The sequence below is a fragment of the Pyrus communis genome, chromosome 4, assembly GCF_041283825.1.
Source record: "Pyrus communis isolate YQ-2024b chromosome 4, ASM4128382v1, whole genome shotgun sequence".
In the NCBI taxonomy this organism is placed as follows: Eukaryota; Viridiplantae; Streptophyta; class Magnoliopsida; order Rosales; family Rosaceae; genus Pyrus; species Pyrus communis.
This window is the reverse complement of record NC_142568.1, coordinates 14,534,539-14,562,356: the sequence shown is the minus strand read 5'-3', so window position 1 is coordinate 14,562,356 and position 27,818 is coordinate 14,534,539. Positions and strand designations below refer to the sequence as shown.

The 27,818-nt window shown below is 37.7% G+C and overlaps 4 protein-coding genes across 5 annotated transcripts; 3 read left to right on the top strand and 1 right to left on the bottom strand.

Moving 5' to 3' along the window:
• The first annotated feature begins 572 nt into the window (after positions 1 to 572).
• On the top strand, positions 573 to 8,116 carry LOC137722676 (E3 ubiquitin-protein ligase UPL4). Its single transcript, XM_068461735.2, has 17 exons — positions 573 to 830; positions 1,343 to 2,017; positions 2,130 to 2,240; positions 2,330 to 2,446; positions 2,530 to 2,688; positions 2,779 to 2,940; positions 3,191 to 3,343; positions 3,431 to 3,552; positions 3,636 to 4,809; positions 5,127 to 6,320; positions 6,426 to 6,656; positions 6,742 to 6,846; positions 6,964 to 7,044; positions 7,124 to 7,192; positions 7,281 to 7,409; positions 7,505 to 7,588; positions 7,689 to 8,116. The coding sequence occupies exons 2-17, from the start codon at positions 1,385 to 1,387 to the stop codon at positions 7,752 to 7,754; spliced, it is 4,590 nt and encodes a 1,529-aa protein (XP_068317836.2). The 5' UTR covers positions 573 to 830; positions 1,343 to 1,384; the 3' UTR covers positions 7,755 to 8,116.
• Positions 8,117 to 11,385: 3,269 nt separating this feature from the next.
• On the top strand, positions 11,386 to 14,087 carry HCF152 (Tetratricopeptide repeat (TPR)-like superfamily protein). The gene has a single exon (XM_068462769.2). It carries the CDS (start codon positions 11,663 to 11,665, stop codon positions 13,886 to 13,888), a length of 2,226 nt encoding a protein of 741 aa, XP_068318870.2. The 5' UTR covers positions 11,386 to 11,662; the 3' UTR covers positions 13,889 to 14,087.
• MCM8 (minichromosome maintenance 8) lies at positions 13,919 to 19,732 on the bottom strand. Of its 2 annotated transcripts, XM_068462768.2 has the most exons (16): positions 19,306 to 19,732; positions 18,869 to 19,127; positions 18,551 to 18,773; positions 18,304 to 18,467; positions 17,827 to 18,090; positions 17,299 to 17,394; positions 17,048 to 17,200; positions 16,485 to 16,555; positions 16,287 to 16,405; positions 15,874 to 16,003; positions 15,588 to 15,639; positions 15,296 to 15,452; positions 15,011 to 15,185; positions 14,567 to 14,737; positions 14,369 to 14,482; positions 13,919 to 14,215 (listed from the first exon to the last, which is right to left on the bottom strand). In XM_068462768.2, exons 1-16 carry the CDS (start codon positions 19,489 to 19,491, stop codon positions 14,162 to 14,164), a joined length of 2,388 nt encoding a protein of 795 aa, XP_068318869.2. In that variant the 5' UTR covers positions 19,492 to 19,732; the 3' UTR covers positions 13,919 to 14,161. The 2 variants fall into 2 exon arrangements, 1 of the variants encoding a protein (XP_068318869.2); XR_015961613.1 differs by lacking the exons at positions 13,919 to 14,215; positions 14,369 to 14,482 and having other exon boundaries at positions 14,603 to 14,737; positions 14,895 to 15,185.
• A 3,016-nt stretch (positions 19,733 to 22,748) lies between these two features.
• LOC137722001 (uncharacterized) lies at positions 22,749 to 27,362 on the top strand. The gene is made up of 8 exons (XM_088692572.1): positions 22,749 to 23,086; positions 23,594 to 23,791; positions 23,904 to 24,167; positions 24,686 to 24,720; positions 24,801 to 24,893; positions 25,207 to 25,357; positions 25,467 to 26,041; positions 26,273 to 27,362. The coding sequence occupies exons 1-8, from the start codon at positions 22,954 to 22,956 to the stop codon at positions 26,969 to 26,971; spliced, it is 2,148 nt and encodes a 715-aa protein (XP_088548698.1). The 5' UTR covers positions 22,749 to 22,953; the 3' UTR covers positions 26,972 to 27,362.
• Positions 27,363 to 27,818: the final 456 nt, after the last annotated feature.

Sequence of the window (27,818 nt, the reverse complement as noted above, 5' to 3'; positions counted from 1 at the left end):
CATCAAAATATTTCACAATGGGTTAAAAGTATACATGATACAAGGTTTTTTCTTTCCATAAAAAGTTAATAACTTATTTAATCAAATATCTTCAATTATTATGTATATATTACGTTAAAAAAGAGAAGTGTTTTTAGCACTTCAAAAATCTTATTATACACTTCTCACAGGTGTATTTTTCTTTATAATTATAGAAAGTTTGGAGCCTAAAATGAGATTTTTTTAGAGTGTCAATAGCAATTTCTAAAAAATATTATATATAATAATATAATAAAAAAATTTATTAGCATTTCAAAATAGTCTTGATCTATCCTAATTAGTGATTATTATCACATTACCCTTCTCCATAATATTCAGCAATTTTTTTTTCGAGTTTACTTAGCGATGATTATAGCAAAAAATAAATAGCTAAGATTGAAAATAGAAAATAATTATAAAAAGTAAATTCAACTGCTAAGCACCTGTAACATTGAATTGCTACGTAGTACCAAGACGCTTAAAATTTAGAAGTATTTAAAAAAGAATAATAGAAATTTTAAAAATAAAATAAAAGTGGCTTCAACTTTGAACAAATCTTTTAATTTAATAAAGATTCAGCTCCCACATATACATATCTTCCGTTCCCTCCCACACCCCCTCATCATCATCCCCACCACCGTGACACCGTCGTCCTCCAGAAGAATTTCCAAGGCGAAAAAACCCAGAGACAATCGAACCCTTCACCCCTACGAAAAAACCCCACACGCTTTCCTCTACAATTCAAGGTCTTCGACTCCCTCGAAGGCCGATTAACCACAGCAGCAACAACAGCATCAACTACTGCACCTCAGGTACAATTAAACAACCATAATTCGCAATTTTGATTGATTTAATTTTTTTTTTTGATTAATCTGTTGCTTTTTAAATACATGATCACTCTTATCCGTGTTGATATGGAGAACCAATGATGAGTTTTTGTGTTGAATGTGGTTTTTTGTTTTTCTGGGTTTTTTTATATATATTTTTTATGAGTCGGTTATTTTTGGATTATGATCAAGTTTTTGGAGAATTTGTATTGCTACTGAAGATTTGAGTGTTGGGTATGAGATAAAAACGCAAGCTTTCACATTAGTAAAATACATTTTGCTGATCATCTGGGTGCTTTTTGATGATCGTCTGTTTTCAGTTTTCGATTTTTTCGATCTAAGATTGTATTTCGTTGCTTCTTTCTGTTTGAAGTGATATCTAATGATAAAGTTTGTTTCTTTTTAATTGTTTGGTAATTCTGATTTGGATTTCTGGGTTGAATTAAGTTTTAGTTTTAGAACTAGAGTTAAGGTGGATTTATGCTCTGATCACGCAGGAGTAGATAAATATTGGGTTTCTGTGAAAGGTTGAGTTATAAATGGAGAGTCGAGGTCAAAAGCGTACTGAGCTTGATGATGAATTGCCAGCAGATAAGCGGGTGTGTAATTCAATGGAGTTTAGAGCTATTTCGTCGAACTCTTCAGCTCAAACCCATATGAATTCTGTGAACTCCACACCTGAAACCAATGACCATGATATGGATACTTCATCTTCTGCTTCGGCTAATAGTCGCTCAGAGGGAGAACGTGAGAGGGATTCAGCATATGGGTCTTGTGATTCAGATGATGCAGACGAAAGACACAGTGAACTCAAGGACTATCAGAGACGGAGATCTTCGGGTGATCATCGAAAGTTTAAGAGGTTCTTATCATCTTTAAGTGAAGAGACTGACCCTTCAGGGCAGTTAGCTGTGCTCACCGAGCTATGTGAAGTCCTGTCATTTTGTACAGAGGATTCACTATCCGGGATGACATCAGACTCATTGTCACGGCTTCTTGTTAGACTTGCTAGGCATGAGACTAACCCGAATATCATGCTATTGGCTATAAGGGCTATAACTTATTTATGCGATGTGTATCCGCATTCATCGGGCTTCCTTGTTAGGCATGATGCAGTTCCTGCTCTTTGCAACAGACTAATGGCTATTGAATACTTGGATGTAGCTGAACAGGTAATGTTTCTGTACTTGGTCATGTTTATGTTATCCAGGCATGACATTTATGGGATTGTTTATACAATGTAAGAATGGGGTTGCATGGGATTCTTTTACTGTTTTTATGCAGTGCCTACAAGCATTGGAGAAAATGTCACAGGAGCGACCACTTGCGTGCTTACAGTCTGGGGCAATAATGGCTGTCCTGAATTATATAGATTTCTTTTCGACAAGTATACAGGTAATTCAATCAGTGATGTGTTCTTGTTTGGAAATTGGATCATTGCTCTTTTAATGGTTCGTATATTAATCATACTTTATTTGCATCAGAGAGTTGCCCTTTCCACTGTGGTGAACATATGTAAGAAACTTCCTTCTGAATGTCCTTCACCCGTCATGGAGGCTGTTCCCATTCTGTGCAATCTTCTCCAGTGTGAGGACCCACAGGTATGGACTGTGAAGTGCATTTTTAAGCCTTTTGCATAGATTTCATATGACCTTAGTACTCAGCCTTTGTTTTAATTTCTCAGCTTGTCGAAAATGTTGCTGTTTGCTTGATTAAAATTACAGAACGAGTGAGTGAGTCTACAGAGATGCTGGATGAACTTTGTAAGCATGGGCTGATTCGTCAAGTCACACATTTTTTGAGCTTGAATACCCGACCAACGGTATCCCAGCTAATTAGTAATGTAGGCAACTCAATCATGTTTCATGAGATCCACTGCTTTTGTATTTTATTGCCTTGGAATATGTTCTTACTGTTGTACTTTGGTTGGCAGAGTTTGATGGGGGTACTTGTCAAACTTTCTTCTGGTTCAGTTGTAGCCTTCAGGACGCTGTATGAGCTTAATATTAGCAGCATACTGAAGGATATCTTATCTACATATGACCTCTCGCATGGAATGTTATCTAATCATGTGGTGGATGGGCATTGCAATCAGGTTTACAAGTGGATATTTTGGTTCTGTTCTTTTTCTAGGGTTACTGATTCTTATTGAATCATTGGAATGTCAATTGTGTTTATGAAAATGTTGTGACTTTACTATTCCTTTTTTGCTTTATGAGATAATTACTGACTTCCTAAAAACATAAATGTAAAACTCATCTGTGATTACAAAATAAGCATTTGTTGTCTTATTATATAACTTGAGGAAAGTGAATGGTATCATTGTTTCTATTTTTCTCCTTCAGGTATATGAAGTTTTGAAATTGCTAAATGAGCTTCTTCCAACTTCGACCAGAGATCAAGAGAATCCACAGTTGTCAGATAAAGAATCTCATTTAGTTAATCAGCCTGATCTTCTGCAAAAGTTTGGGATGGATATACTTCCATTGTTGATTCAGGTTTTGTTTCTGATAAATATATGGCACTTTATTGCAGTCCATCCAACAAATGAATAGTGTTGTAATGTTTGTTTCACCTCTCGACAGGTTGTAAACTCCGGTGCCAATTTATATATTTGCTATGGCTGCTTATCTGTTATCGACAAGTTAATTTATTTGAGCACACCTGGCATGCTTGTAGAACTGCTTCAGAAGGCCAACATTTCAAGGTGATTTGGTCTCCTTGTTTTTTTTTTTTATAATAGAGATCAGCAATTTATGCTAATTTTATTAAATCCTCTCAATGTGGCAGTTTTTTGGCTGGAGTGTTTACACGAAAGGATCCCCATGTGTTGATATTAGCTCTACGGATTACTGAGCTAATCCTGCAGAAACTTTCTGATTATTTCTTGGACTCTTTCATAAAAGAAGGCGTCTTTTTTGCCATCGATGCACTGTTAACACCGGAAAAGTGTCAATTGGTGACCCTGAAAAAATGCTCGAGGTTGTTGTTCCCTGTGTTTAGTGGCTCACAGATTTTGTTGGATCCTCATCAGAAGTCTGCCTCGAGTGAGGTCTTGAGGTGCTTATGTTATGCTTTTGCTACTGATAAATCACCATCAGTGTCAGAAAAAGGAAGTTGCATGCTTGAAAAGGATTCTGTTTATAATCTTGCAAAGCATATAAGGACCAAGTACTTTGCACAAGAATTATGTGACCCTGAGAAAGCGTTAACTGATGTCCTTCAGAAGCTTAGAAAATGTTCTTCTGCATTAAGTGATTTGAACAAGTCCATGAATGATGATGCTCTTGATCAGCGTGAAGAAAGGTTCTATAGTATCATGCATCAAGTAATGGAAAAGCTTGGTGGAGGAGAACCCATTTCCACGTTTGAATTTATTGAATCTGGAATTCTAAGGTCCTTAATGACTTACCTGTCCAATGGGCAGTACTTGAAACAAAAAGGGGAGCTTAGTGGTGGTAACAGTGATATTTATTCTGTAGAAAAAAGATTTGAGGTGTTTGCAAGGCTGTTATTTTCTCCTTTAGACATGATCCCTGCCGACCTGCCCATGATAACATTAATACGCAAACTGCAAAATGCACTATCTTCTTTGGAAAATTTCCCTGTTATTTTGAGCCATGTGCCCAAAATAAGTTCTTATGCTACAGTACCACTTGGGCGTCGCACACCATATCCATGTATTGAAGTTCGTTTTGTGAAAGACAAAGCAGAGACATGCCTTTGTGATTACCGTGAAGATGTTCTGACTGTGGACCCTTTTTCCTCGTTGAATGCCATTGAAGAATTTCTGTGGCCTAAAGTCAATGCAAAAACAACCAGCCACATTAATTCACCTACACAAGTTAAGGACCAATCTGAAAGTCCACTGGATCAATCACCATCAAATGCAAGCTCTAGTCAAGGGCAAGGTCCACATCCTATGGAGCCTGAAAGCATGTTGACGGACTTGCCTGAGTTGCAGGTTTTTATTCTGTCTCACAATTGATTAGACTGAGGGGTGCATTTCTTTTCTTTTTTTGAGTTCCTGTTGGGTGCATTTCTTCATCCTCAGCCTTACTCTCCAGGTTGATGAGGTCAATTTAACACTGGCCTCACTTTAACAAGCGATAAGCTTAGGATAGACAAGCCAAGGAAATCTTTAATGTACTTATGTTTAAGAAAATATAATTTTTTTTTTCTTGGGAAAACCTTGGATAAATTTAGTCATGATCGATTCTTCTAATCAGCTCTAAGGTGGTGCAAATGCCCTTAATTTTGATCGGTTGTGTAATGTTTCAGGAACCTGTGGAAAGAGAAGCACAATGTCCTTCAGAGGAAGACACTGAGATGGAAGAACAGTATCCCGCATCTTGTAGCAATGAAGATTCTTCTTCGAAACTGTTACTTTACCTTGAAGGGCAACAGCTGGAGCCGTCATTGACATTATACCAAGCAATTCTGCAACAACAAATGAAGGAACATGAAATTGTCATTGGTTCAAAACTGTGGAGTCAAGAATACACATTAACATACAGAAAAGCTGAAGGTCATCATGGTACACGTACTGAAAGTCTTTGTTCAGCAGAAAGTTCTGCTGAGAAAGCTGGGGTACATGAGTTGTACACTTCATTTTTCTCCAGCATGTTTGCTCGTGAGCTTGCTTCTGACTTGGATAAGTCAAGTCCTATGTATGATATAATATATATCCTCAAAAGCTTGGAAGGCATGAATAAGTTTATATTTCATCTGATGTCTCGAGAAAGAATATGTGCTTTCGCTAAAAGGAAAATTGATGACTTGGATAATTTTCAGACGGCAGCTATTCCGGTGCCACAGAATGAGTTTGTGAGCAAAAAATTGACAGAAAAACTGGAACAGCAGATGCGGGATACTTTTGCAGTGTCCATTGGTGGTATGCCTTTGTGGTGTAGTCAGTTAATGGAATCGTGTCCCTTTTTATTTAGTTTTGAAGTTAAATGTAAGTACTTCCGCTTGGTGGCATTTGGTCCACTGCTAGTTCAGCCTCATTCACCATCTTATAGGGATTCAGGGGTGACAAGTGACAGGCGACCAAGCTCTGGAAGCATGCCTCGAAAAAAGTTTTTGGTTTTCCGCAACCAGATTTTGGATTCTGCTGCCCAAATGATGGACCTGCATGCCAGTCAGAAGGTACTCCTTGAGGTGGAATACAATGAAGAAGTTGGTACTGGCCTTGGTCCAACCTTGGAATTCTATACCCTGGTTAGTCACGAGTTTCAGAAGTTTGGTCTAGGCATGTGGAGAGAGGATCGTGGATCTTTTCCCTCTGGTGATGGGGATACTGGAATTTTGATATGTCCTTTTGGTCTCTTCCCTCGTCCATGGTTGGCTACATCTGATGAAGTAATTAAGAAGTTTGTTCTTTTGGGGCAAATCGTAGGTAGAGCGCTCCAAGATGGGCGGGTCTTGGATGTGCATTTCTCCAAAGCCTTCTATAAGCTTATTCTTGGCAAGGTACTCTCCCAATTTCTATACTATTTATTATTGAAAGTGAATGTTCATAAATCATCATCACTTATGAAGCAAGTTTTGATCTCAAACATATGTTTCATATTGCAGGAGCTTGGTGTGTATGACATCCTGTCATTTGATCCTGGGCTTGGGAAGACACTGCTAGAGTTTAAGGCTCTAGTAGACAGGAAAAGATTTTCGGAATCTGTTCCTGGAGGAAGTACAACATTGGAATTTGACTCTTGCTTTCGGAAAACCCAAATTGAGGATCTTTGTCTTGATTTTACACTTCCTGGTTATCCTGATTTTGTTCTTTCCTCTCGGCCTGATCATAAAATGGTAAGTCTCACCTAGCTATGATCCCATTTATTGTTTCATGTTTTTCATTTGGTGAACCGTAAATTTAATTTACCCCATTGTTTAGGTAAATATGACAAACTTGGAAGATTACGTCTCACTTGTGGCGGATACAACGGTAAATGCTGGTATTTCTAGACAAGTGGAAGCTTTCAGATCTGGTGTTAATCAGGTGTGTACCATTATGAAGTGGCTTTTCAGTACAAGAAGGACGTTGACTAAACTAAACTACCTCAATGCCTTTTAATTTTGGTATAAATTTATGGTTTCTTTCATCATGATGTTTCAGGTTTTCCCTATTGAACATCTTCAGATTTTCACTGAAGAAGAATTAGAGCGTTTGCTATGTGGAGAACGTGATTCTTGGGCTGTATGTTTGCAACCACTTATTTTTTATTTTTTAAAGGCTATTGACTATATTCCTAATTTATAAGTTTTTATCTTGGCAGTTCAATGAGCTCCTTGATCATATCAAGTTCGACCATGGTTACACAGTTAGCAGTCCTCCCATTATCAATGTTAGTCTGTTCTCTTGTCTTTGGTTTTGTGGTGATATTTCACGTGCATTTAAAGAAATTTCATATTACCATTTTCTTTGAATTTCAGTTGCTGGAAATCATACACAAGTTTGACCAAGAACAGCGAAGAGCGTTTCTGCAATTTGTGACCGGGGCACCTCGCTTACCTCCTGGAGGTTTTGCATCTCTCAGTCCGAAGTTAACTATTGTTCGAAAGGTCCCTATCAGAAAAACATCTTCTTTTTTTCCTGATTGCTCTTTGTTATTTGTATAGGCATCATTTGATCATTGTTTGCTTTGTCTCTCTTACAGCACTCTAGCAACTGCGAAGACTTAGACCTACCAAGCGTGATGACTTGTGCAAATTATCTTAAGCTACCACCTTACTCTTCGCAAGTGAGCTTTGTTTCTTTATAGCTTTTCATGTTACTAGAAGTCTTTTGCAGGGAAACATTGCACCGACAAGATGCTTACATATTTTCATATCCGTTTTCAGGAGACGATGAGAGAGAAGCTCTTATATGCCATTACAGAAGGGCAGGGATCATTCCACCTTTCATAGCCTTCCATTTCTCAGTCTGAAGGATCAGTTCAACTGTAAATTTGTAATTATTAGGGTAGGCCTTTGCCGGTGTAGACAAAAAGAAGGGGTGGCTGGTGATGGTGGTGGAACTGATTGCTGAAAGGGGAGCTAAATCTGGTGAAACAAGAGGAGGCTTCTTTGACCGACTAATCGGTAGGACTCTGTAAATACCTGGAAAGTGTAGGTAGTTGGGAAATTTCAGGTAGCTGTACAGAAGAAAGGATGGGGAAGTTTAGATTGATACGTTGGACTTTAATAATTTTCTTACTGAGCTGTAGACATAGGTTTTGGTTATTACACAGTTACCTTTTTGGTTGCAATGGAAGTTTAGATTGAACAGATTTGCAATTGTATTTTGTCGACCGCTATCATTAGTCGCACAAAATGATGGCGGTCGAGAGCGTCGTGGTGAGGATGTTCCAAGACGTTGTAAAATTATGTCGAACCAAAGCATTTTCGGTTTGGCTTGAACAAGTTTTGGCTGTTGAGCACGGCCTAGTCACCAACTAGCTCTTAGTCCAGTACTGCTTCTGTCGGATTGATGGCGAAGATTAGTCGGTTGATTATAATGGCAGCCGACCATTGCGGCTGACCTTGTGTATCTTGGGGTGAGCACGGCCTGAGTTCAATCAGTTTTAGCCCAAATTCACGAACAAAATAATAGCAACATAACAATTCAGTTCGGTTCGGATTTGACAAACTTCCCTAAAGAAACCGAACCAAACCAACGTTCAACGGTTTTGGACGGGTTTGAGCCGAAATCATTTTTTCTTTTGCGTCTTCTCAAGTTTGTTACCTCAAGCACAGCAAAACAAAATTCATCAATGAAATTGATGCCGAGCTCTAGCCCAAATATATAAAGGACATACAAGGATATTAAATAATACAAATATACATGAATGTGCGAGAATCATTTCTTTAAATTTATCTATTCAATCTCTTTTGGATAATTGAGGCAACATCACCATACAAACTTCATAATATGAACAGTTTAATTCGTTTAAATGATCTTCGTTAAAAAATTCATTTGATTTCTAGATTATTTGTCCATCATGTGTGGAACAAATCGACAATTTATGATAACAAGTAACATTTTCATAAGGATTAATCGTCAACTTGTTTAATTTATATGAATGACTAAAAGGTAATCAAATGAAAATTTCTAGAGACAATGAATGGAATGACCAGTTCAAGTTATGATGTTTGTACATAAAAATAATGTCAAGTCGTGCCATCTAGTGCTGTGATTTCGTACCTCATGGATAATGAGTCCAAACCGTATTATAGGTAGGTCATTGTGTGACATTGCTTAATCTTCATTTCTTAATGTTAATATATCTTTGTGTTAAAAGAACAACATAACTTGCATCCTTATGTGAGAAATGACCTCATAAATGTAAGAGCCAGACAATATCTTTTTTCCTTTTATTTTTTCGATTACAAAATAGTTTTCTTTTCAATTTGACTAGAAAACTCTTACATGAGTGACTTTAATGGTGAATAAGGGGTTTCATAAAATATGTCTCGAGAGTCAATTCACTTCAGATCATAGCGACTTTGCATGAGAGTTCTACTATCATGTCTGTATTTGGACCTGTTGTTGTGGACTCAAGGTGCTACTGAATTTGATCACTGAAGCAACTTCTTCTCACATTTGTTGACATGTCAATCAAGTTGCTCATTACCTTCCCCATCTGGCCCTTTGATTAGCTAATGATTTTACTGGGTTTGAGGAACCTCCTATTATAATCTATCTCTTGTAATTCTTAGCCTTTGAGCTTTTTCAATAAAATTATGCCGCTTGATTTAAAATTAAAAATAAAAAAAAAAAAAAAAAAAAAAAAAAAAAAAACCTGTCCCTATTGCTCACCAAAAATAGAGACCAACCTCAACATATCCCCATTTTATCTGCAAGTAGCAGCAACAAACACAAAATAAACAAGCCGATAAAATATAGTCGACATATTTCTTGATAGATTTTTCAGTGTATCGAAAATACGACTTGGTATATGAAGTGTTCATAATATAAGTGGTTGAATACTTAAAAAAAACAAAAAAAAAAAAAAAATTCAACCTCTTTATTATTACACTTGGTGTAATGGACCGTGTGACCGGCACACATAAAATTTCTCTACATTCTATGCTTCTCTTTTAATGCTTAGTGTTAGTTCATATATGTACGTAGTGCTCTTTTTAATGCTTCTCTTTCCAAGTAACCTTATGAATACACACAGAACAACCAATGCTTCTTTTCCCCAATGAAAGATGTAACATTAGACTTATTAACACTATTATAATGCAAAGTTTATTCTTATATATAACTGGTCCGATCAAAAAAAATTTATGAATACATGAAGGTTATTCACTTATTTCTTTATGGAGTATTACTATAAAGTTTTATTGTACAAGATGATTTAAGAAGAAAATTCAATTCACTAAAGCTTGAGAGACCTTTTTCCTATTTGCTCGAAGGCAAGTTGTAGTCAATGAAATTCTTGTTTGTCTCGTGTTCAACATATAATCAGTGTAGACGTAATTTCTAAACAAGTGGAGTTTGAGTTTTAAATTGGCAAAATTTTAGTTTGGTTGGTATTTGTACACACTTCTAACAGTCCAAGTGATGTTTGCAAATTTTAAAATTTCAAAACCACCCTACCTTGCCTTAAATTTAGAAGAGTAATTTTATGCACATCATATTTCGTTTTTGTGCACTCTTATTTATTTTCAGAAAATGTTAAAGAAACTATATTTTTAGACCATATTTTGTAGATTACATGATGTGGTGATTGATGGTTGAATTTCTTGTTTTAATCATTAAATAAAAAATCCAATCATCAACCACCACATCACATGTTCTGAAATATATGGTTCAAGTAGATATTATCTTTAGTATTACCTTTACTTTCAGCCACTGATAAATAAACAACATATGTTGATTTCAACTAGAAATTTATAGAACTTTTTGTAGTATTTCAGAATTTTTTTTTTTGTCAAATGGTAGATTTTGTTAGATTAATCACCGACGGGGTTTGAATCCACGCCGTCATGCAAAAAATCAACACATTTCCACCATTGTGGTAAAGAACCACTTGCTAGTATTCCAGAATATATGATACTCCAAAATTTTTTAACCATTAGATTTTTAGTTTAAAATACAAAATAAAAACTAACCGTTAAAATATCTAAAACATCCTATACTAGTATCTTGAGAAATTCGTCGCATAAAGAATCCGGATCCTCGTCAAATCCTCTTTATGAGGATTTCGAGAATTCGTAAATCATATCTATTCGTCGTACATCGTACAGTTAAAAATCATTTTAAATATTTTTAATTAAAATTAGGGAATTGTTATTAGTACTCCAAAATCTCATTCTACACTCCAAACTTTCTATATTAGGAAAAAAATACACTTGAGAGGAGTGTAGAATGAGATTTTTGGAGCACCAATAACACTTTCCTAAAATTAAATACAAATAATATTTGACAAAAATTAACTGTACAATATACGATAAATAGACATAATTTACAATTTCCAAAATCCTTGCGAAAAGGCCAGAGAGGATCCTGTTGGTCACATAAATAGCATTTTGTTCAACTGTCAGTGTTGCTGGCTAAAAATAGAAACCAACCTGTAATTGTCCCTAATCTGAATATCTAAATATCTGCAAGCAGTAGTAGCCGCAAACACAAAATAAACAAGAGGATAGAAATATAGTGGACGTACATACCATCCCTTCCACTCACCCAAAACTCCCTCCCAATCCCAAATCTCTCATTTCTCCACCTCCATTATCTTCTTCTTCTTCTTCCTTCAGTCTGTTCAACCTTCCCCAATTATTCATCCTCTCTCTCTCTCTCTCTCTCTCTCTCTCTAGATGGACCAATCATGAACCTCAAACCACCATCTTCTTCCCCGCTAGCCCCCAACTCTAACAACTTAATTCCGGTAACCCACCACTCTCTCACTCTCCATTGGGTTTCTTCCCCTCCCTACTTCCCCTCCATCTCCAACCCCACGCGCCCCTTTCGCCTTCTCGCCACCGCCAGCCCCACCAACCCAGCTTCCGACCTCTCTCTTACACCCGCCGCAGCGCCGCCCAATGAAGACCACAAGCTTCTAACGCTCCTCCGCCAGAGGAAGACAGAGGAGGCTTGGATTGCCTACACCCAGTCTACCCACTTACCCAATCCCACTTGCCTCAGCCGTTTGCTCTCTCAACTGTCTTACCAGAACTCTCATTCCGGCCTCACACGCGCCCAGTCCATCATCACGCGCCTCCGCAATGAGCGCCAGCTCCGCCACCTCGATGCTAACTCCCTCGGCCTGTTGGCCGTCTCTGCCGCCAAGGCCGGCCAGACCCGCTACGCTGTATCCATTATCAAGTCCATGCTCCGCTCCGGCTACCTCCCTCACGTCAAGGCCTGGAGCGCTGTTGTGAGCCGCCTCGCTGCCACCACCGATGACGGGCCTTCCGATGCGCTCAAGCTCTTCTACTCAGTTACACGCCGTGTCCGGCGGTTTGCAGAGCCGGAGCTGGTGGCGGACTCGCGGCCGGACACGGCAGCCTTCAATGCTGCGCTTAATGCTTGTGCCAATTTGGGGGACACTAAGAGGTTCTTGAAGGTGTTTGATGAAATGCCTGAGTACGGCGCCAAGCCCGATGTGCTCACCTACAATGTTATGATCAAGCTGTGCGCCAGAGCTGGAAGGAAGGATTTGCTTGTTTTCGTGTTGGAGAGCATTCTTGACAAGGGCATTGCGTTGTGTATGACAACGTTGAACTCCCTTGTGGCAGCTCTTGTCGGTTTTGGTGATTTGGAAACCGCGGAGAAGATGGTTCAGGCAATGAGGGAAGGGAGGAGAGACCTTTGCAAGATTCTAAGGGATTCAAATTTGAATTCGATGAGTTCAAATTCGAGTCTAAGCAATGGGGATGTTTTCGAAAAGTTGCTTCCTAATTCGGTTAGAGGAAATGATTCGGAGCCGCCATTGTTGCCTAAAGCGTATACTTCTGACTCTAGAATTTACACCACTTTAATGAAGGGTTATATGAATGCCGGTCGCATTACTGACACGGTTCGGATGCTGGAGGCACTGAGGCACGAGGGTGATAGCGCAAGCCATCCTGATCATGTAACATATACAACTGTTATTTCTGCATTTGTGAAGGCTGGCTCCATGGACCGTGCTCGTCGAGTGCTTGCAGAGATGACAAGAGTTGGTGTGCCTGCAAATCGGATTACGTATAATATTCTTCTCAAGGGTTATTGCCAGCAGCTGCAGATAGACCAGGCCAAGCAGCTGCTTAGAGAAATGGCTGATGATGCGGGGATCGAGCCTGATGTGGTTTCATATAACATCTTGATTGACGGATGCATACTGGTTGATGACAGTGCTGGGGCTCTTGCATTTTTCAACGAGATGCGAACGAAAGGAATTGCACCCACCAAGATCAGCTACACCACACTGATGAAGGCGTTTGCCTTGTCGGGTCAGCCGAAGCTGGCAAACAAGGTGTTTGATGAGATGCTTAATGATCCTCGGGTGAAGGCTGATTTGGTTGCCTGGAATATGTTGGTTGAAGCGTACTGCAGACTTGGGTTGGTTGAAGAAGCCAAGAAAATCATTCAGAGAATCAAAGATAACGGGTTTCACCCTGATGTGGCAACTTATGGCAGCCTTGCCAATGGAATTGCATTGGCTAGAAAACCTGGAGAGGCGCTCTTGCTCTGGAATGAAGTGAAGGAGAGATGTAGGGTGAAAGAAGAGGGAGAAACTTCAGGTGCTTCCGACCCGCCAACACTGAAACCGGATGAAGGGCTTTTAGATACTCTGGCTGATATCTGTGTCAGGGCTGCTTTCTTTAAGAAGGCTTTGGAGATAGTGGCTTGTATGGAGGAGAACGGGATTCCTCCGAATAAAACCAAGTTCACTAAGATTTATGTGGAGATGCATTCGAGGATGTTTACTAGCAAGCATGCCTCGCAAGCCAGGCAGGACCGGAGGAGTGAGAGGAAGAGAGCAGCTGAGGCTTTCAAATTTTGGTTGGGTTTGCCAAATTCTTACTATGGGAGCGAATGGCGGCTAGAACCTATAGATGGAGATGAATGATATTATGCTTTTGAAAAACCTGGTATGTAATTCCAGTGAAAAGAAATATTCCCATGTAATATAATCATGTTATATTATAGGCAATACATAATTTGGTCCTTCACAGAACACATTTGATATGTGTGTTAAATATCCAGGCCACTGTTTCGACTACAAAATTATCCATTTCGAAAATCTAATACAATTTGGCTTTAGATTCTGCAAGTGCTTTTGCTTCTGAAACAAACTTTAAGATGAACAAATTTTGATGTGGCGTGAACTGCTGCACTAACCTTAGCCTCTTGACCTTGAGGACGATTGACTCCGAGAATAAGACGATGATAGTACCTGAACAAAATCATGGTTAAATAAGAGCTGCTGGACATAAAAATCATCATCGACAATGAAAAATTTAATAGGGGTAATTGTTTGTGTTGTCGGCATTGGAATCTTATGAGTTACCCAAACAGGTTGCCTATGGTTATCTGCAGGTTGTAGTACCTGGTATGTCTTTGCTCCTTTCTTCAGTAGATAACCAACACTGTTTAAGTTGTCAACAAATGTGTCGATGTCTGGAACTCTTAGACCAATCCTATCTGCCAAACTGTATATTTCCTGAAACCAAAGAGGATTGCGCGAATATGAGTTACTAAAGGAGCATGAATAATTGCAAAATCGCATAAAAGCATGCAGACATACGGATATTGTAAAACAGTCTTTCTGCTGCAACTCTGATTGCCTATTGAGGGCACTTAAGAACCGTTTTGCTTCTTTTTGTTGACTCATTCCTCCACTCCGACCAAAATCCACAACACCATGCTCATCAATGTACTTGTCATACAAGGATTCTCTCATGATTTCAACCACATCCTGCAAAATAGAATGATTCAGAAGGTCTGTCCAAACTCAGTTGTCTTAAATTTTTATCGATTGTGGAGTAGTCCATTAGCACATGAATAGCTCAATGATTAGCATTCAAATTCTTTCCCAATAGGACTACTGGAAATACTGGATCAGTGAATCTCACATCCGGAATACTAAGTCTTCCATGACAATGTATACTTGTATTGGATCCTGGACCTTCCTATATTTGGAGAGCAGGATAACTGAAAACATTTGTTAGATAGAAGAATAAGAAGTAACCATTGCATCTTGGGCTGTTATTTCTTCTCTCAAATCTAGCCTCGCTCGAGCTTCGGTCAGCCTCACCAGACTCTCTAATTGCCTTGCTGTTATTGGTGTGCTATCAGCAGATGTCGCATGGTCTCTCAGTTTTAAGTAAAACTTTTGCAGGATTTCTGCCGCAGGCTTTGACATCCTGGTTCACCCCAAAATGAAAACTCGAAGCAAAAAAAATGGAGAATTGAATCGCAATTCTTGCAACAGAAATTGGATGCACAAGAATCACACAAGTCATGTGAAAATCACCTAGGAAACACAAAAGTTCTTGCATAAGCAATATACTTGCGGAGGAGTTGTACTGGTAATGGAACAAAATCCTCATCCTTCTTCGGGTCAAGCCTCAATCTTGAAACCAAAGAACCACCTTCTCCACTGATATCTATGCCTTCTGCACTCTGCGATGCTGCACTTTTTGAAGCAAAAGGCAATATCTTGTTAAATAGAGAATTGTTTGTATGGGGAACTGCATTTTATGATATGAAATGACTCCCTTGCTTTACAAGAAAGAACTAATATGTCTGGATATGTTAGACACTACCTCTACGAATCTTTTTTGCAGCTGGCGAATTTTCTCCAGATCCAGCATGAAGCTATATGATAAACAACCAAATCCTTGAATTAAACACTGAACAAAGAAAATTACCTAGTAGTCTGTTATCGCTTCTTTTGACCTTTTTTGGTTACTCCCATTACAAGTTCTTGAGGACCTGGTTTACTAAGCTCCTACCATACTCAACCAATTTCATTACACATATATGGTATCAAAACACTAGCAAATAACTAAAAAGACGTATTGTAGGTAGGGATCAGAAACGATAACTTACTGACATGATGTGTTCTGAGACTCGCTTATCCAAAAGTTCATTAGGTTTGTCAAGTAATATGAAAACCAAATCAAATCGCGATAAGAGAGCAGCACTTATTTTCAAATTTTCATTCACTGTTTTTGCACGGCTGCAAATTTGAAATGTTAACGGTATCAAAAAATGCGGGACTGAAATGTAACAATATCAAATCTAAATAAATGTTATTTTGTCACTGAAGGGAAATACGAATGGGAATTCACAGATTGATATAGAATTCTCTGAAATGAACTACAAGGGGTATGAAACAAGTTTCATGTGGATGCAGTGTAAGAAATGACATTGGGATCAAAATCTACCACAAAATAGCACTTAATCCATTATCAGAATTGTAACAGTCCTCTCACCACCAAGTTAAAATTAGAAAGCATTACTTATAATGACCACCAACAGGATTTGCAGCTGCTAAGACAGAAGTTCGTGCCGACAAACTTGCCACCAGTCCAGCCTTTGCGACTGAGACACACTGTTGTTCCATGGCTTCCAGTAGAGCCTGCAGCAATGTCAAAGTAAAAGAAGCTTCTTGCAGAAATTAGATTATAGAAAATAATACAGAACAACTGGGGACAAACCTGATGCTCTGAAGACATTTTGTCAAACTCATCAATACAGCACAACCCACTGTCTGCAATTACCATTGCACCTAATCCAAAATTTGATTATCATTTATTAGCACACAGCATTTTATACTTGTTCATTACTGACTGAGTCATGGGTTGCAAATGATATGGACTTAGACGCTCTGTACCTATGGCATTTCTAAAAGTTAAAAATTTAGTACAATTATGTAATAGATGAGAAGTCGATCAATTATATTTCTCTTTCTCATCCAGTATGTGTAGCCGTACCACTTGGAAAAATTGTGAGTTATTGCTTTGGACTACCAAATCAATTATTTTGTTCATAATCGTTTGAAGCTATAACAGCAGAACACATACTGGAAGAAGAATAGTTATCTTTTCCCTTGAGAGAGATGGATTACTAGTTAAGTCTCACCAATCAACTATGAAGTTAATCATAAGTAGACATTCATAAGCAGATATTGCATTCAATTACAAGATAGCATTAGGATATCTTTATTGCCAAGAAAATAAAAGCAAAAAAGGATGATGAACGAAAGAAAGAAAAGAATTACCAGCTTCAAAACCATAATCACTTGTCATAGGATCCTTTACAACAGCAACAGTGAGGCCAGCTTTGGTTGTGGCATTACCACACACATAAATGCCTCGTGGAGAAATGGCTGCCGCTGCTTGGAGAAGCTGGCTCTTGCCTAGTCCGGGATCACCTAAAAAAATGAGGAGGTACATGTTCATCTTCTGTTTTCCATCCACAAGTTACTAGGTTTAGTACCATTTTTAAGAGCATGATGGGGTTCAAATATACCAACAATTATCACATGGATGTCTCCTCTAACAGGAACCTTGTTCTGATCATTTGAATTCTTCCGCACACCTCCAAAGAGTGCCAGCAATATTCCCGCTGTAACAAAAATAAGTAAATTAGCATCATCATAACGCTTAATTATCAAGTTCAGGAGATATTCTTAGTGAGGAGTCAAATGTGGAACTTGAGAAACCAGGTGGGTTTCATCATCCATAAGTGACTTATATTACTGTTGGCATCTGATTTTCTACCAAAAAACAAAACCCTTATTCAGTGAAATTTTAAAAGAACTAGTAGTAGTGAAAGAAAACTATGGACCTAGTGACATTATTAATAGAGATATTTCTGGATATTTTCCTTTTCATCTAGTTCTGAATAAGTTGGTGCAATGTTGTCACAATTACAAATGATATCACAATTAGAGGGATAAAATATAAGAAAATTGAGGAAACTGAATCAGTAGATAACCAAAAATGAAATAGCATGAAATTTTTAGGGACACAATATGGACAATAGTATTAAGGTTACCTTTAACAAGCTCGTGACCAAAGATTGATGGACAAATAGATTGAAGTAGTTGCCTGAAGGTATCTGGACCATGTTCCCCAGAGAACTTCACAATGAATTCCAAATCCCTTGGGGAAAATGAGGAAAGATCAGCAAGTGCCATAGGTCTGTCATTAGAACTAGAATCTTGTAAATCCTCGGGCATAGATTGTGACTTTGTGTTTTTAATGGAAATAGCTTCTAGATACAAATAGTAAATTCCTTGAGTCTTTCCCTTCGATTTGCCTGAAATGATAAAAAAATAAAAAAATAAAATCCAATGTATATTAGTGGTGGGAATTGGTTCAAGAACTGCAATTGTCTGTCATTCATGTAATTGGAACTATCCTTTTTTCTGATCAGTTGCACACTTATGAATCAGACAGAATTATTTCCAAAGGCATAGAAGCTTGAATGTGCATGCAGGATACTGGATTGAATTAGGAAGAATTTCTTTACCTCCTCCAATGTCCATGTAATTGTTAATGACTCTTATAATCCCAGTGAGAGTCACCACATCTCCTGGGATGCATGCATCAACAAGATCTTCAAAAAGTTCACATTCTACTGTTCGAGGCATCCTGCCTTCTTCATGATCTTCAGGCTTTAGTAGCTCCTGTATCCTTAAGAAGCATCAAAGAATTTTAACAAGGTTCAGTAAAGGAAAATATAAAATGTGAATTTGGTTCATATCCAAAGTGCCTACCTTATCTTCTGAAAATCTATCGTCACAGCAGTAGATCGAATGGGATCAAAATTTCTGCTCTTGCACCCATTTAGATCGCATGTTGTTGGCGGTGAAAATTTTCCATCAGGACACATGCGTGTAATACTTGTTTTACACTTCACACAATCAAAATCCATTTGCACCACAAAAGGTTTGACAGTGCTAACTTTTACTACTGTACCACGCACAGATACAATCTTGTCTGTCATGTAATCACATCCACATTAATTCTATACAATCGACCAAATGTATAACACGTGAAAACCAAAAAAAGACCTTAGAGTATAGTACACATACCAATATATGCAGCTTTTAAGTTCTTCAAAGCAATCATGGATTCGGGGTAGTTATGCAATCGAATATTAATTTTGGTACCGTCCTCTACCCTGCAATTGTCCCATTGAGTCAGCAGGACTTTGTGAACTGCAGCACTCATGCATAAGAGGGTTATCTTGGGTTTCTCCTCTAAAGCTTCATAAAACTCCTCAACATCACAAATTTTTCGAAATTGCTCGAAATCAATCGGCAACACCACTACACCGCCATCATCCTTCACCTGCACCAAGTGTCACTCCAAGTACAAATTACGAAATTTAGCCTCAAATCAAATGTTTCATAAGCCCTAAACCCTAATTAATGCAATTGATGACCGATACCAAGTAATCGGTGTAATCAAATTATACATTTTGAGTGGAATTAACAGATTTTATAGAAGAAGGAGAGAGAAATGAGACCTGGGAAAGGAGAGCTTGCCCCGGCGTTGTGGAGAAGAATCCGATGAGGGAGTGTGTGAGACTGAGCCATGGCTTGTCGTCGCCGAGCTCGATTTGAGCAAAGTAGAAAGGCCAGATGGTGTGGAGGTCAGGTGCGTAGGAGGAGCCGTAGTTCGAGCTTAAGCTTCTCCGTTGTGCTCCGTACATGGCGGTGGAGAGAGAATGCAGGTGCAGCGGTTTGGGGTTTTGCTTATGCGCTTATGGTGTTGAAAGTCCCGGCCCTCCTGGGTTTTGGCGGGAGAAATGAAAGGAGTCGTCCGATACGGTGGTGGATTTGAAGTCGTTTTGCGAGTATGCGATTGCGATCGCCTTATCTTAAGGCAAATTTTTTTTTTCTTATTTTTTATTCTTACATTAAATTTTCACTAATTTTTGCAAAATGACTCTTAATTTTATTTGCACAACCTTATTCTTCTTATACTAATTTTTATAGTAAACGAAGTCGAATGTGTAGGAAAAGAAAAATGATGCATGATTATTATTTTTCTTAAGTTTAAAAAAAATTAGACAAAGTAATGTTAAGGACAACTGCTTGGTAAACAAAAAAAACAAAGAATAATATTAAATTAACTTTGAATTACAAGAATTAAAACCCATAATTTGATAAAGAGTAAAAATTCATTACTTGGCGGAAGAATCTTATAGCACGTTACTAACCATATCGGTATCATGGTCATTGATTACATCTTTCTTCCACTTAATCATTATTAAAAATATCTTAACATTAAACCGTTTCTTGATCGTTATGAACCTTTGTACCTCTACGAATTTTCTTTGATACATAATTCACAAAAGAATAGTAATTACACTATTAAATTAAACTCTTATACACAAAAGAAATACTTTAATTTACAAACACCTTAACAAATATAATATTGTGTGTGTGTGTTGGTAAGAATCGAACTTAAAACCTCTCACTTACAAATGAAGAAAAATACCACTAAACCGTAGTACGAAGTAGCAAATATGTAGTAGTTAAGTGTACTTGAATAGAATCAAAGAATCATTTTCTTCTACTTATATTCCTTTGCTTAAGACAATTGAGCCTAAAATGTCCAAAGGGAAAATTATTTTTCTTGCCCTTATTCTTTGTGAACTATTTAGAGTTACCTTTTTATTATTCTTTTGTGGCTTATTACTTTATGAACCTTCAGCTAGCTGAAGACTACCCTCTCTGTTAATCTTGTCATTTTCCTTCATTTGGTTTCAATCTGACTTCGTTTATAGCCAACATGGAGGGTAATTTGTTTATGGTTAACTCTTTTCTGGGCATAAGTCAAAGTAGTTTGTACATGATCCCAAAATTCTAGCAAACTATTTACAAGTATAGAACTTGCATTTTGTCTAGAATAGGATGACCAGCATAGTCGTGAATATGTCGCCTCTTGAATATGGGAGCACCAATCATAAAACCCTCCTCGTTTTTGGAAGATGATAGATATTGAAAGGGGAATTGGATCCCCGCATCTTAACTATTGATCATGTATCGTGCAGTTAGAAATCATTTGACTTTTTTTTTTATTTAAAATTAAACACAAATAGTATCTGACGAAAATTGGTCGCACGATATATGATGAATGGCTAGGATGTACGGATTCCTAAGATCTCCACAAAGTAGATCCGGAGAGGATCCCCTTCCATTTAAAAGAAGGGACTCTCATTTTTTTTAATGGGGATTGGTTGTGGGTCCCACACCACATCGAACTTCAACGATCTGAACCGTCTATTTTTCAAGTTCCACCTCATACATCATCTTTGTGAAATATTAGCCAAATCAGAAATATTTGAGACTTCTAATTGAATTCAAAAAAATTGACGAACACTTTGTTCTCCAAGAAACAATGCAATTTTATCGTGATAATTAAATAAGCAAATGGTTTCGGATTGAATTGAATTTTTGCAAGGATAATCTATGAATTAAGACTTACAAAATAGACTGTTTGGATTATTGAAATTCGATATGGTGTAAGTCCTACAACTAATACCCTTTTATTTTTTCTTCCAAAAAATAAGAATCCCTTCCCTTAATAAAAAACAATGAGATCAACTATTTGTATATAATATATGAATTAGTAAAAGTCTGACAATATAATAATGGTCCCACTAAAAAATTGCTCGAAACGGGGGTATGTTGACGAATACTCAGATGGACTCTTCTTTACTTGCACTAATCATCTTTTCACAAATTTGGTCAACACCAATATAGTTACAGCTAAAAGCAGACGTGATTCTAAATTTTTAGTTCAAGATTATTAAAAAATGAATTTAAAATAATTTTTTTTTTTAAAGTAATTTAAAATTTTTTTTGCAGACTATTTTAATTTAGTTTTGTGAAAATTTTAATCAAAAAATATTTAGATTATGATAAATATTAAAAAAATTACTAAATCAACATCATGAAACTTGTGAAACGCCATGAAAAATATGAAACACATAAAAGATTTTTTTTTTATTTACTTTAGTCATCGGATTCAAATTTGGACTGTTAGATTTTTTTTTTTTACCGCTGGATTGGATCATATTATGTCACATCCCAGACCCGATTTCACTCCGTTGTAGCACGATATTGTCCGCTTTGGGCCCCAACCACGTCCTCACGGTTTTGTTTCTGGGAACTCACACGAGAACTTCCTAGTGGGTCACCCATCCTGTGAATGCTCTCGCCCGAACTAGCTCAACTTCGAAGTTCCGATGGAACCCGAAGTTAGTGAGTTCCCAAAAGGTCTCGTGCTATAGGAGGTGGACATGTACATATAAGGCACATCACCCCTTCTATGTTGCCCGATGTGGGATATTACATATTAGATCTTAGCCGTTGGATTCAATGAATTTATAAAAGTTTTGGGTTAAAACTCATATTTGCCCCAAGGGTTGGAGTAAGTTGAATTTACTTATTTTTAATAGAATTTCATTGGTAACAAAAAAAAAAAAAAAAAAAAAAGAGAATATTGTTTGTTAGGGGTATTTTAGGATTATTATATTATTTTTTTCTTCAACAAACGATATTATCTATACTAAGGGAATAAGGTGGATTTAGCCTCATATTGAGTTAGTTGGTTCAAATTCACTTTTGGCGAGAATCGAACATAAGACTTCTAATTTACAATTGAAGATCAATACTACTAGTCCATGGTATTAAATGACATACTTTAATTATTATATGTTGGAAAATACATTGAGAGATTAGAATGAGAACAAAAAATTTAGGATACTCCGGAGAATAATTTTTTTAAATGTTTTAACTATTAGATCTTAATTTTATATTTTTAAATAAAAATTTAACATTAAAACACTGGATATATCTAGGCCTATCACAGGGCCCATGCAATAAGTAAAACAACGTTAATCCGGCCTGAGCATAGTATACACAAGACGCTCCCATTATCCTTCCCCCACACATATAAACTCCCTTTTTTATTTTGTCCAAAAAAAAAAAAAAAAAAATTCCCTTTTTATTTATTTAATTATTATAATTCCAAATTTGAACCGCCACTTCTTCGCTGTTCAAATATTTCATTTCATTTTACTTTCTCCACAGAACGACCTGCGCTTTTTCCATCACTGCAGCAACCCCGATCCAATCCGATTCGATTTCGCTGGAGCTCCAAAATGGACAAGTCCGAGTCGACGAACAAGAGGACCGATGCCGGCCAATCGAGGCGTCTTAGCCTTATCGACGTCTCGGCCGAGGACGATTCGCTCCTCAATTCCTTTGCTGGAGACAACATGTTTTCAATTTCAGGTCCCTTCAATTTTACGATTTATTTGGAATTTTTTCAAATTTTTTTCGGATTTATAGGTAATTGGAGCTTTTTCTAGAAGCATATTGATCTAGTTCGCGCAATGCTCGGAATGGTTGAAATTGAACTGATTTCTTCTTGTTTGAAAGTATATGATTTTTGGGTGTATTTTGTTCTTTTCGTTCATTCGATACCTGATTAAGTTGGTATCGGTATTGTTATCGAAAAGGGGAAGGTGGGAAATTGTTTTTGCGCAGTATTAAATCAGAAAGTGAAAGCTTAAGTTTGTGTGGTGGAAGCATGAAAAATTGATTTTCTCACAAGTCTTGAATTTGTAATGCTGTATAAGTATGTAATGCAAAGGCTGTGCCTGGAGCGATGAGAGGAAAAGAAAAGTACCCTTTGCGATTTCATAATTTCTGGATTGCTGTTATTGTTACAGAACGCTTTTCAATTATTTCTGTGGTTGGTGTCACATTTAATATAATCTTTCGTGATGTGGTATGCAGAAGCCCAGGAAAGCAGAATTTTTCAGTTGTTTGAGGGTATGGCCGGTAACAAACTAGAGGACGTGCCTGAAAATTTTGAGCTAACCCAGCAAGTAACTGAACCTTCTGAGTCATTGGAACCTGAAATGACAAAGCAAAGTGGGAAGTATAATCTTCGCAAAAGTTTAGCTTGGGATAGTGCGTTTTTCACCAGTGCAGGTACACTTGTGTGTAGATTTGATATTCAGAAGTTTTTAGGTCAATGTGATTTAGGTTGTTTCTGTCATGCGCATTCCAATTAATAGCGGGGATACACATTTTGTGAATTCAGGTGTTCTGGATCCCGAGGAGCTGTCTTGCATGATTGAAGGAGATAAGACTGGGAAAAAGATGTTACCTGGAATTCAAGAGGAAGTTCACAGATCCACTGATTCAATCTCCACATTAGAAAGTGATACTTTGACACTAGAAATTATTGAGGCTAATTTGTTTGAAGATGTGAGAGCTTCAATCCAGAAATCAAGTAAAGCATCCAAAACAGTGAATGAAAGTATGAAAGATGGTTCGGGAGTAACAGAAACCAACAATAGCAGTTGTAAGTATACTTCTGTTTGTACCATACTTCACCAATCCCGAAACCTACCTACCGATACTGATCATGTGTGACAAAGATTTGGACCAAACGGTGATCTCTTGTTTAATCGGACACCCTCATAAATTAGTGAATTAGCCTGGTTTGTAAGGTCGTAAATTTGTGCTTGATGGAGAGGATTGGAAGCAGAAATGGAATTTAGTGCCATACTTTTTACTTGTTTCTTCCTTTTTGTCTCTTTTCTTGATACAATCTAACTGTAGAAATAAATTGGAAGTTGATGGGATAGAGGGAATTTAACCAATTCTTTTCTTTAGCATCTCTCTCTCTCTCTCTCTCTCTCTCTCTCTCTCTCTCTAGAGAAGTAAAGGTGGTGTTGTTATATAACATATATTCCTCTGTTGAGGAACTCTGGAATTATTTTGAAACCTTTGTGGTGCCACTGCCTTCACACTTCTCATACCAGCCTATTTTCTTAGAAGACTTATTTTCCATACTAACCAGGCCCTTTCATTTTTCAGCTTCGAAGGGTGTAGATGTTGTTTCTCAAAATAAGGTATGCCAAGTTAATGCGTGAAAGCTTCGGTTTCCTTGATACGATCATAAGAATATCTGAGATAATGTGTTGAGTTTCAGGTGATGCCTAGACTTGCTTCTAAGAAGCCAACTGTTAGTGTGCAAAAACCAGGGAAAGTCAAAAAGCCATCTACATGTCCAGTAGCATCCCAGGTATGTAAAACAAAATATACTCTAGATGGCGTGTTTACATGTCCAGATATCAATGCTAATTATGCTATACCATGCAAATGACTTACTAATCATACAAGCAGTTAGATCTGGAACATATACTACTGGGAAATCAATCTATTCGTAATATTATAACGACAATTTAACCAACTTATCAAGCTTTAATGCTACTTGAATTCAACGTTACAGATAACCTATTTCTTCTTTATGCTGATTTAGTCATTTAAACATTATTAAAAATAGATCTGATAATGATATTTTTAATTGACACATCACTTATATTCTCTAAATGAAGTCTGTTTCCGCACGTGGAGACGCAACCTCCCTTTTGAAGCAAACAAAGCTATTAGGGAAGCCTAGTCCTAGCCCAACACCTTTAACCAAGAGGGCTTCTCTGGGTAGCAATCTTATCCAAATGGAAAAGGATAACGTTAAAAGCACAACTGGTAACAAGACCTTCCATTTGATTATATTTCTTCATTTTTTTCCCTTGAAGGTAGAAGTGTTTACACTTGTGATATAAAATAATCATTTATCCTAGTTTGATCACTGCAGGTAGAGGGGCTCCATTGCCAAAAATACCAGAAACTAAGAGAGAAGGAGCTTCTTCCTCAATTGATAATTCTGGCAGTACTTCTAACAACATTGGTCCCTTCAACTCCAAAAGAAAAACTGATTCCAGGACTGCTAATCCACCATCCTCTGGTTTTACCTGCAAAACACCACCACGAATTGAGCCAGGAAATAAAAGTCAATCCGGAAAATCTCATCTGTCAACTAACAAGGTGCCTGGGACAAAGCTGCTTACTATCACATCCCCTGCTCGCTCATGGTCCTCAGAGTCATCATCATCATCATCAATTTCAACTTTAAACAAAACGTCACACAGTCCAAGAGTTAGCCTTGACACAGGATCTTCCAAAAGCAGCTCCGTAGAAGGTGATGTACCAGAGATTTTGGATTTGGAGAACCATGCCTATGATCAAAGCTCAACTGGAGATGAAACTAAGGTGACTGGGGTGCGTCGTCGTTGTGATGTGAAAGCATCAACTGAAAATAGTGCACTTCCTCCAGCTTCAAAACCTTCCGGACTACGATTGCCATCACCCAAAATTGGCTTCTTTGATGGGGTTCGTTTTTCCTTGCTTCGTTTGATCCTTGTGTTCTAGATGGGAAATTATTATCTCCAGTCACTCCCTAAGTTGAATAAGATAAACTATACTGTTACTGAAAGGCCTAGGCTAAATAACTTGAAAGTAGCATTTTTGTGAATGTGATGAAAAATATGTTAGCAAAATCACCTTGTTACTTTTCTTTTGTTTTCTCTTTTAAATAACCATCTGGTGTTGTACTTTATGTAGGCAAAGTCAGTGGTGTCTTCCCCAACGGGAAGTATGCAGCCTCATCCTGTCATACGTAGTGGCTTGCCTAAAAGTGGGGCACGAAATGTTAGCCTGAGCACGGGACAAAACAAGGGAAAGGTGGGAAAGCTTCAAGCTGTTAGAAATGTATCTAAATTGGGGAATAAGACCCCTGATGCTCAAAAAACCTCCTTTAACACGAAACCTAATTCTCTAGTACCACTCCAGCAAGCATCCAGTGCTGCAAAGAAGGTGTTTAGTCCTTCAAGGAACAGCATATCTCCTACAGTTCCAAGTAAAGGGCGTCATAAATCTGGCAGAGAAAATCACTTGAAGGGTGAGAAAGTTGGAACTGAAGGACTTGGTATTGACATTAATGAGCGAGAAAACTGTGTTGTGGAGTTGAAGGACAGCTCTGCTTTCTCGAAAGATAAAGTGAGCCCACAATCGAAGGTTCATTCCCATGGGAAGGCTGCGAAAGTCACTCCTATTGATGGTGGGTCCCCTACTATCTTTGATACAAGTTCCACTTTTGATGCTGACAATATAACCCTTTCTGATAAAATGGGTGATGCAACATACGAACCAAGTGATTTCAAGCAGACAGAAAGATCCCATCTCGAAGATCAGGTTGGTGGCTTGAGCAAACAAGTTGATGCCATGAACAAAAACAGAGACTTAGTAAATGCTGGTTGGTGATTCTCTCTCGTCAACTCAATTTCATTAGTGAAGATAATGCTGGTGCTGCTAGAACTGTGATTCAGATGATGTTTATTGATTGTGCCAAAATGGAGTAAGTCCTTAAATTAAGGCCGGAAAAGACTAGCATTTTCTTGTCACGAACCTTTGCAACGCATGTGGGTTTGTCAATGATTCAAGAGGATCAATTGTGCTGAAGGGAGAACAAGCCGAAATTAGGGCAGTAGCGTAGAAGCTGGTCTTGTTACATAGGATTGTTGTGTAGGACTTTGCATTGTAAATTGTTTCTTTGGTGCATATATCTAGAAGAACGCACTTCAGTTGCCAATTAAATGGTTTTTCGTGTACTCTTATTCGATATTATTAAGTCATATTTATAGTGTGTTTGTTTTGTTGTGGACGTTCTTTTTTGTTCCTGTTTGGCAAACTATGAATTGAAGTCAACTGGGCGGATCCACAATACGAGCCACTATGCAATTTTGTGGACGCTCTTTTCGTGTACTCGGTCTCAGACAGAGACTCGTCAAAATTACCAAGAGAATATCAGAATTTTGACACAAGGAACTCGAGTTTTGTAATGAAGATGAAAAACCTCAGATAAGTAGCAGATCAACAGCTACAAGATTTGAGGCCAAGCAAAACCTACAGTTCACGTGAAATCTAATGAAACGATACATTTGCCATGGCGGAACAGAAGAGTGAGCATAATTCCCCAAAGGAACAATTGGAATGTCCCAAAGTTTCAATTAATTAATCAGTCCTCAAAAAACTTTGATCCTAATTAATATTAATATTAACAAGGATCAAAAGTTTGGGTCCTAATGAAATAACACTAATTAAGAAATTT

Bases quoted from the DNA above. Each gene is read 5' to 3' on its own strand.
- LOC137722676 (XM_068461735.2), top strand. From the start codon at position 1,385: ATGGAGAGTCGAGGTCAAAAGCGTACTGAGCTTGATGATGAATTGCCA. The intron at 3,553-3,635 runs GTGATTTGGTCT...TCAATGTGGCAG, and splicing joins CAGAAGGCCAACATTTCAAG to TTTTTTGGCTGGAGTGTTTA. The intron at 6,657-6,741 runs GTAAGTCTCACC...CCCATTGTTTAG, and splicing joins CTCGGCCTGATCATAAAATG to GTAAATATGACAAACTTGGA.
- HCF152 (XM_068462769.2), top strand. From the start codon at position 11,663: ATGAACCTCAAACCACCATCTTCTTCCCCGCTAGCCCCCAACTCTAAC.
- MCM8 (XM_068462768.2), bottom strand. From the start codon at position 19,491: ATGTACGGAGCACAACGGAGAAGCTTAAGCTCGAACTACGGCTCCTCC. The intron at 19,128-19,305 runs GTCTCATTTCTC...CACTTGGTGCAG, and splicing joins GGCAAGCTCTCCTTTCCCAG to GTGAAGGATGATGGCGGTGT. The intron at 16,406-16,484 runs GTTTGTCCCCAG...ACATTGCTGCAG, and splicing joins AAATGTCTTCAGAGCATCAG to GCTCTACTGGAAGCCATGGA.
- LOC137722001 (XM_088692572.1), top strand. From the start codon at position 22,954: ATGGACAAGTCCGAGTCGACGAACAAGAGGACCGATGCCGGCCAATCG. The intron at 23,792-23,903 runs GTACACTTGTGT...TTGTGAATTCAG, and splicing joins TGCGTTTTTCACCAGTGCAG to GTGTTCTGGATCCCGAGGAG. The intron at 24,894-25,206 runs GTATGTAAAACA...CTCTAAATGAAG, and splicing joins CATGTCCAGTAGCATCCCAG to TCTGTTTCCGCACGTGGAGA.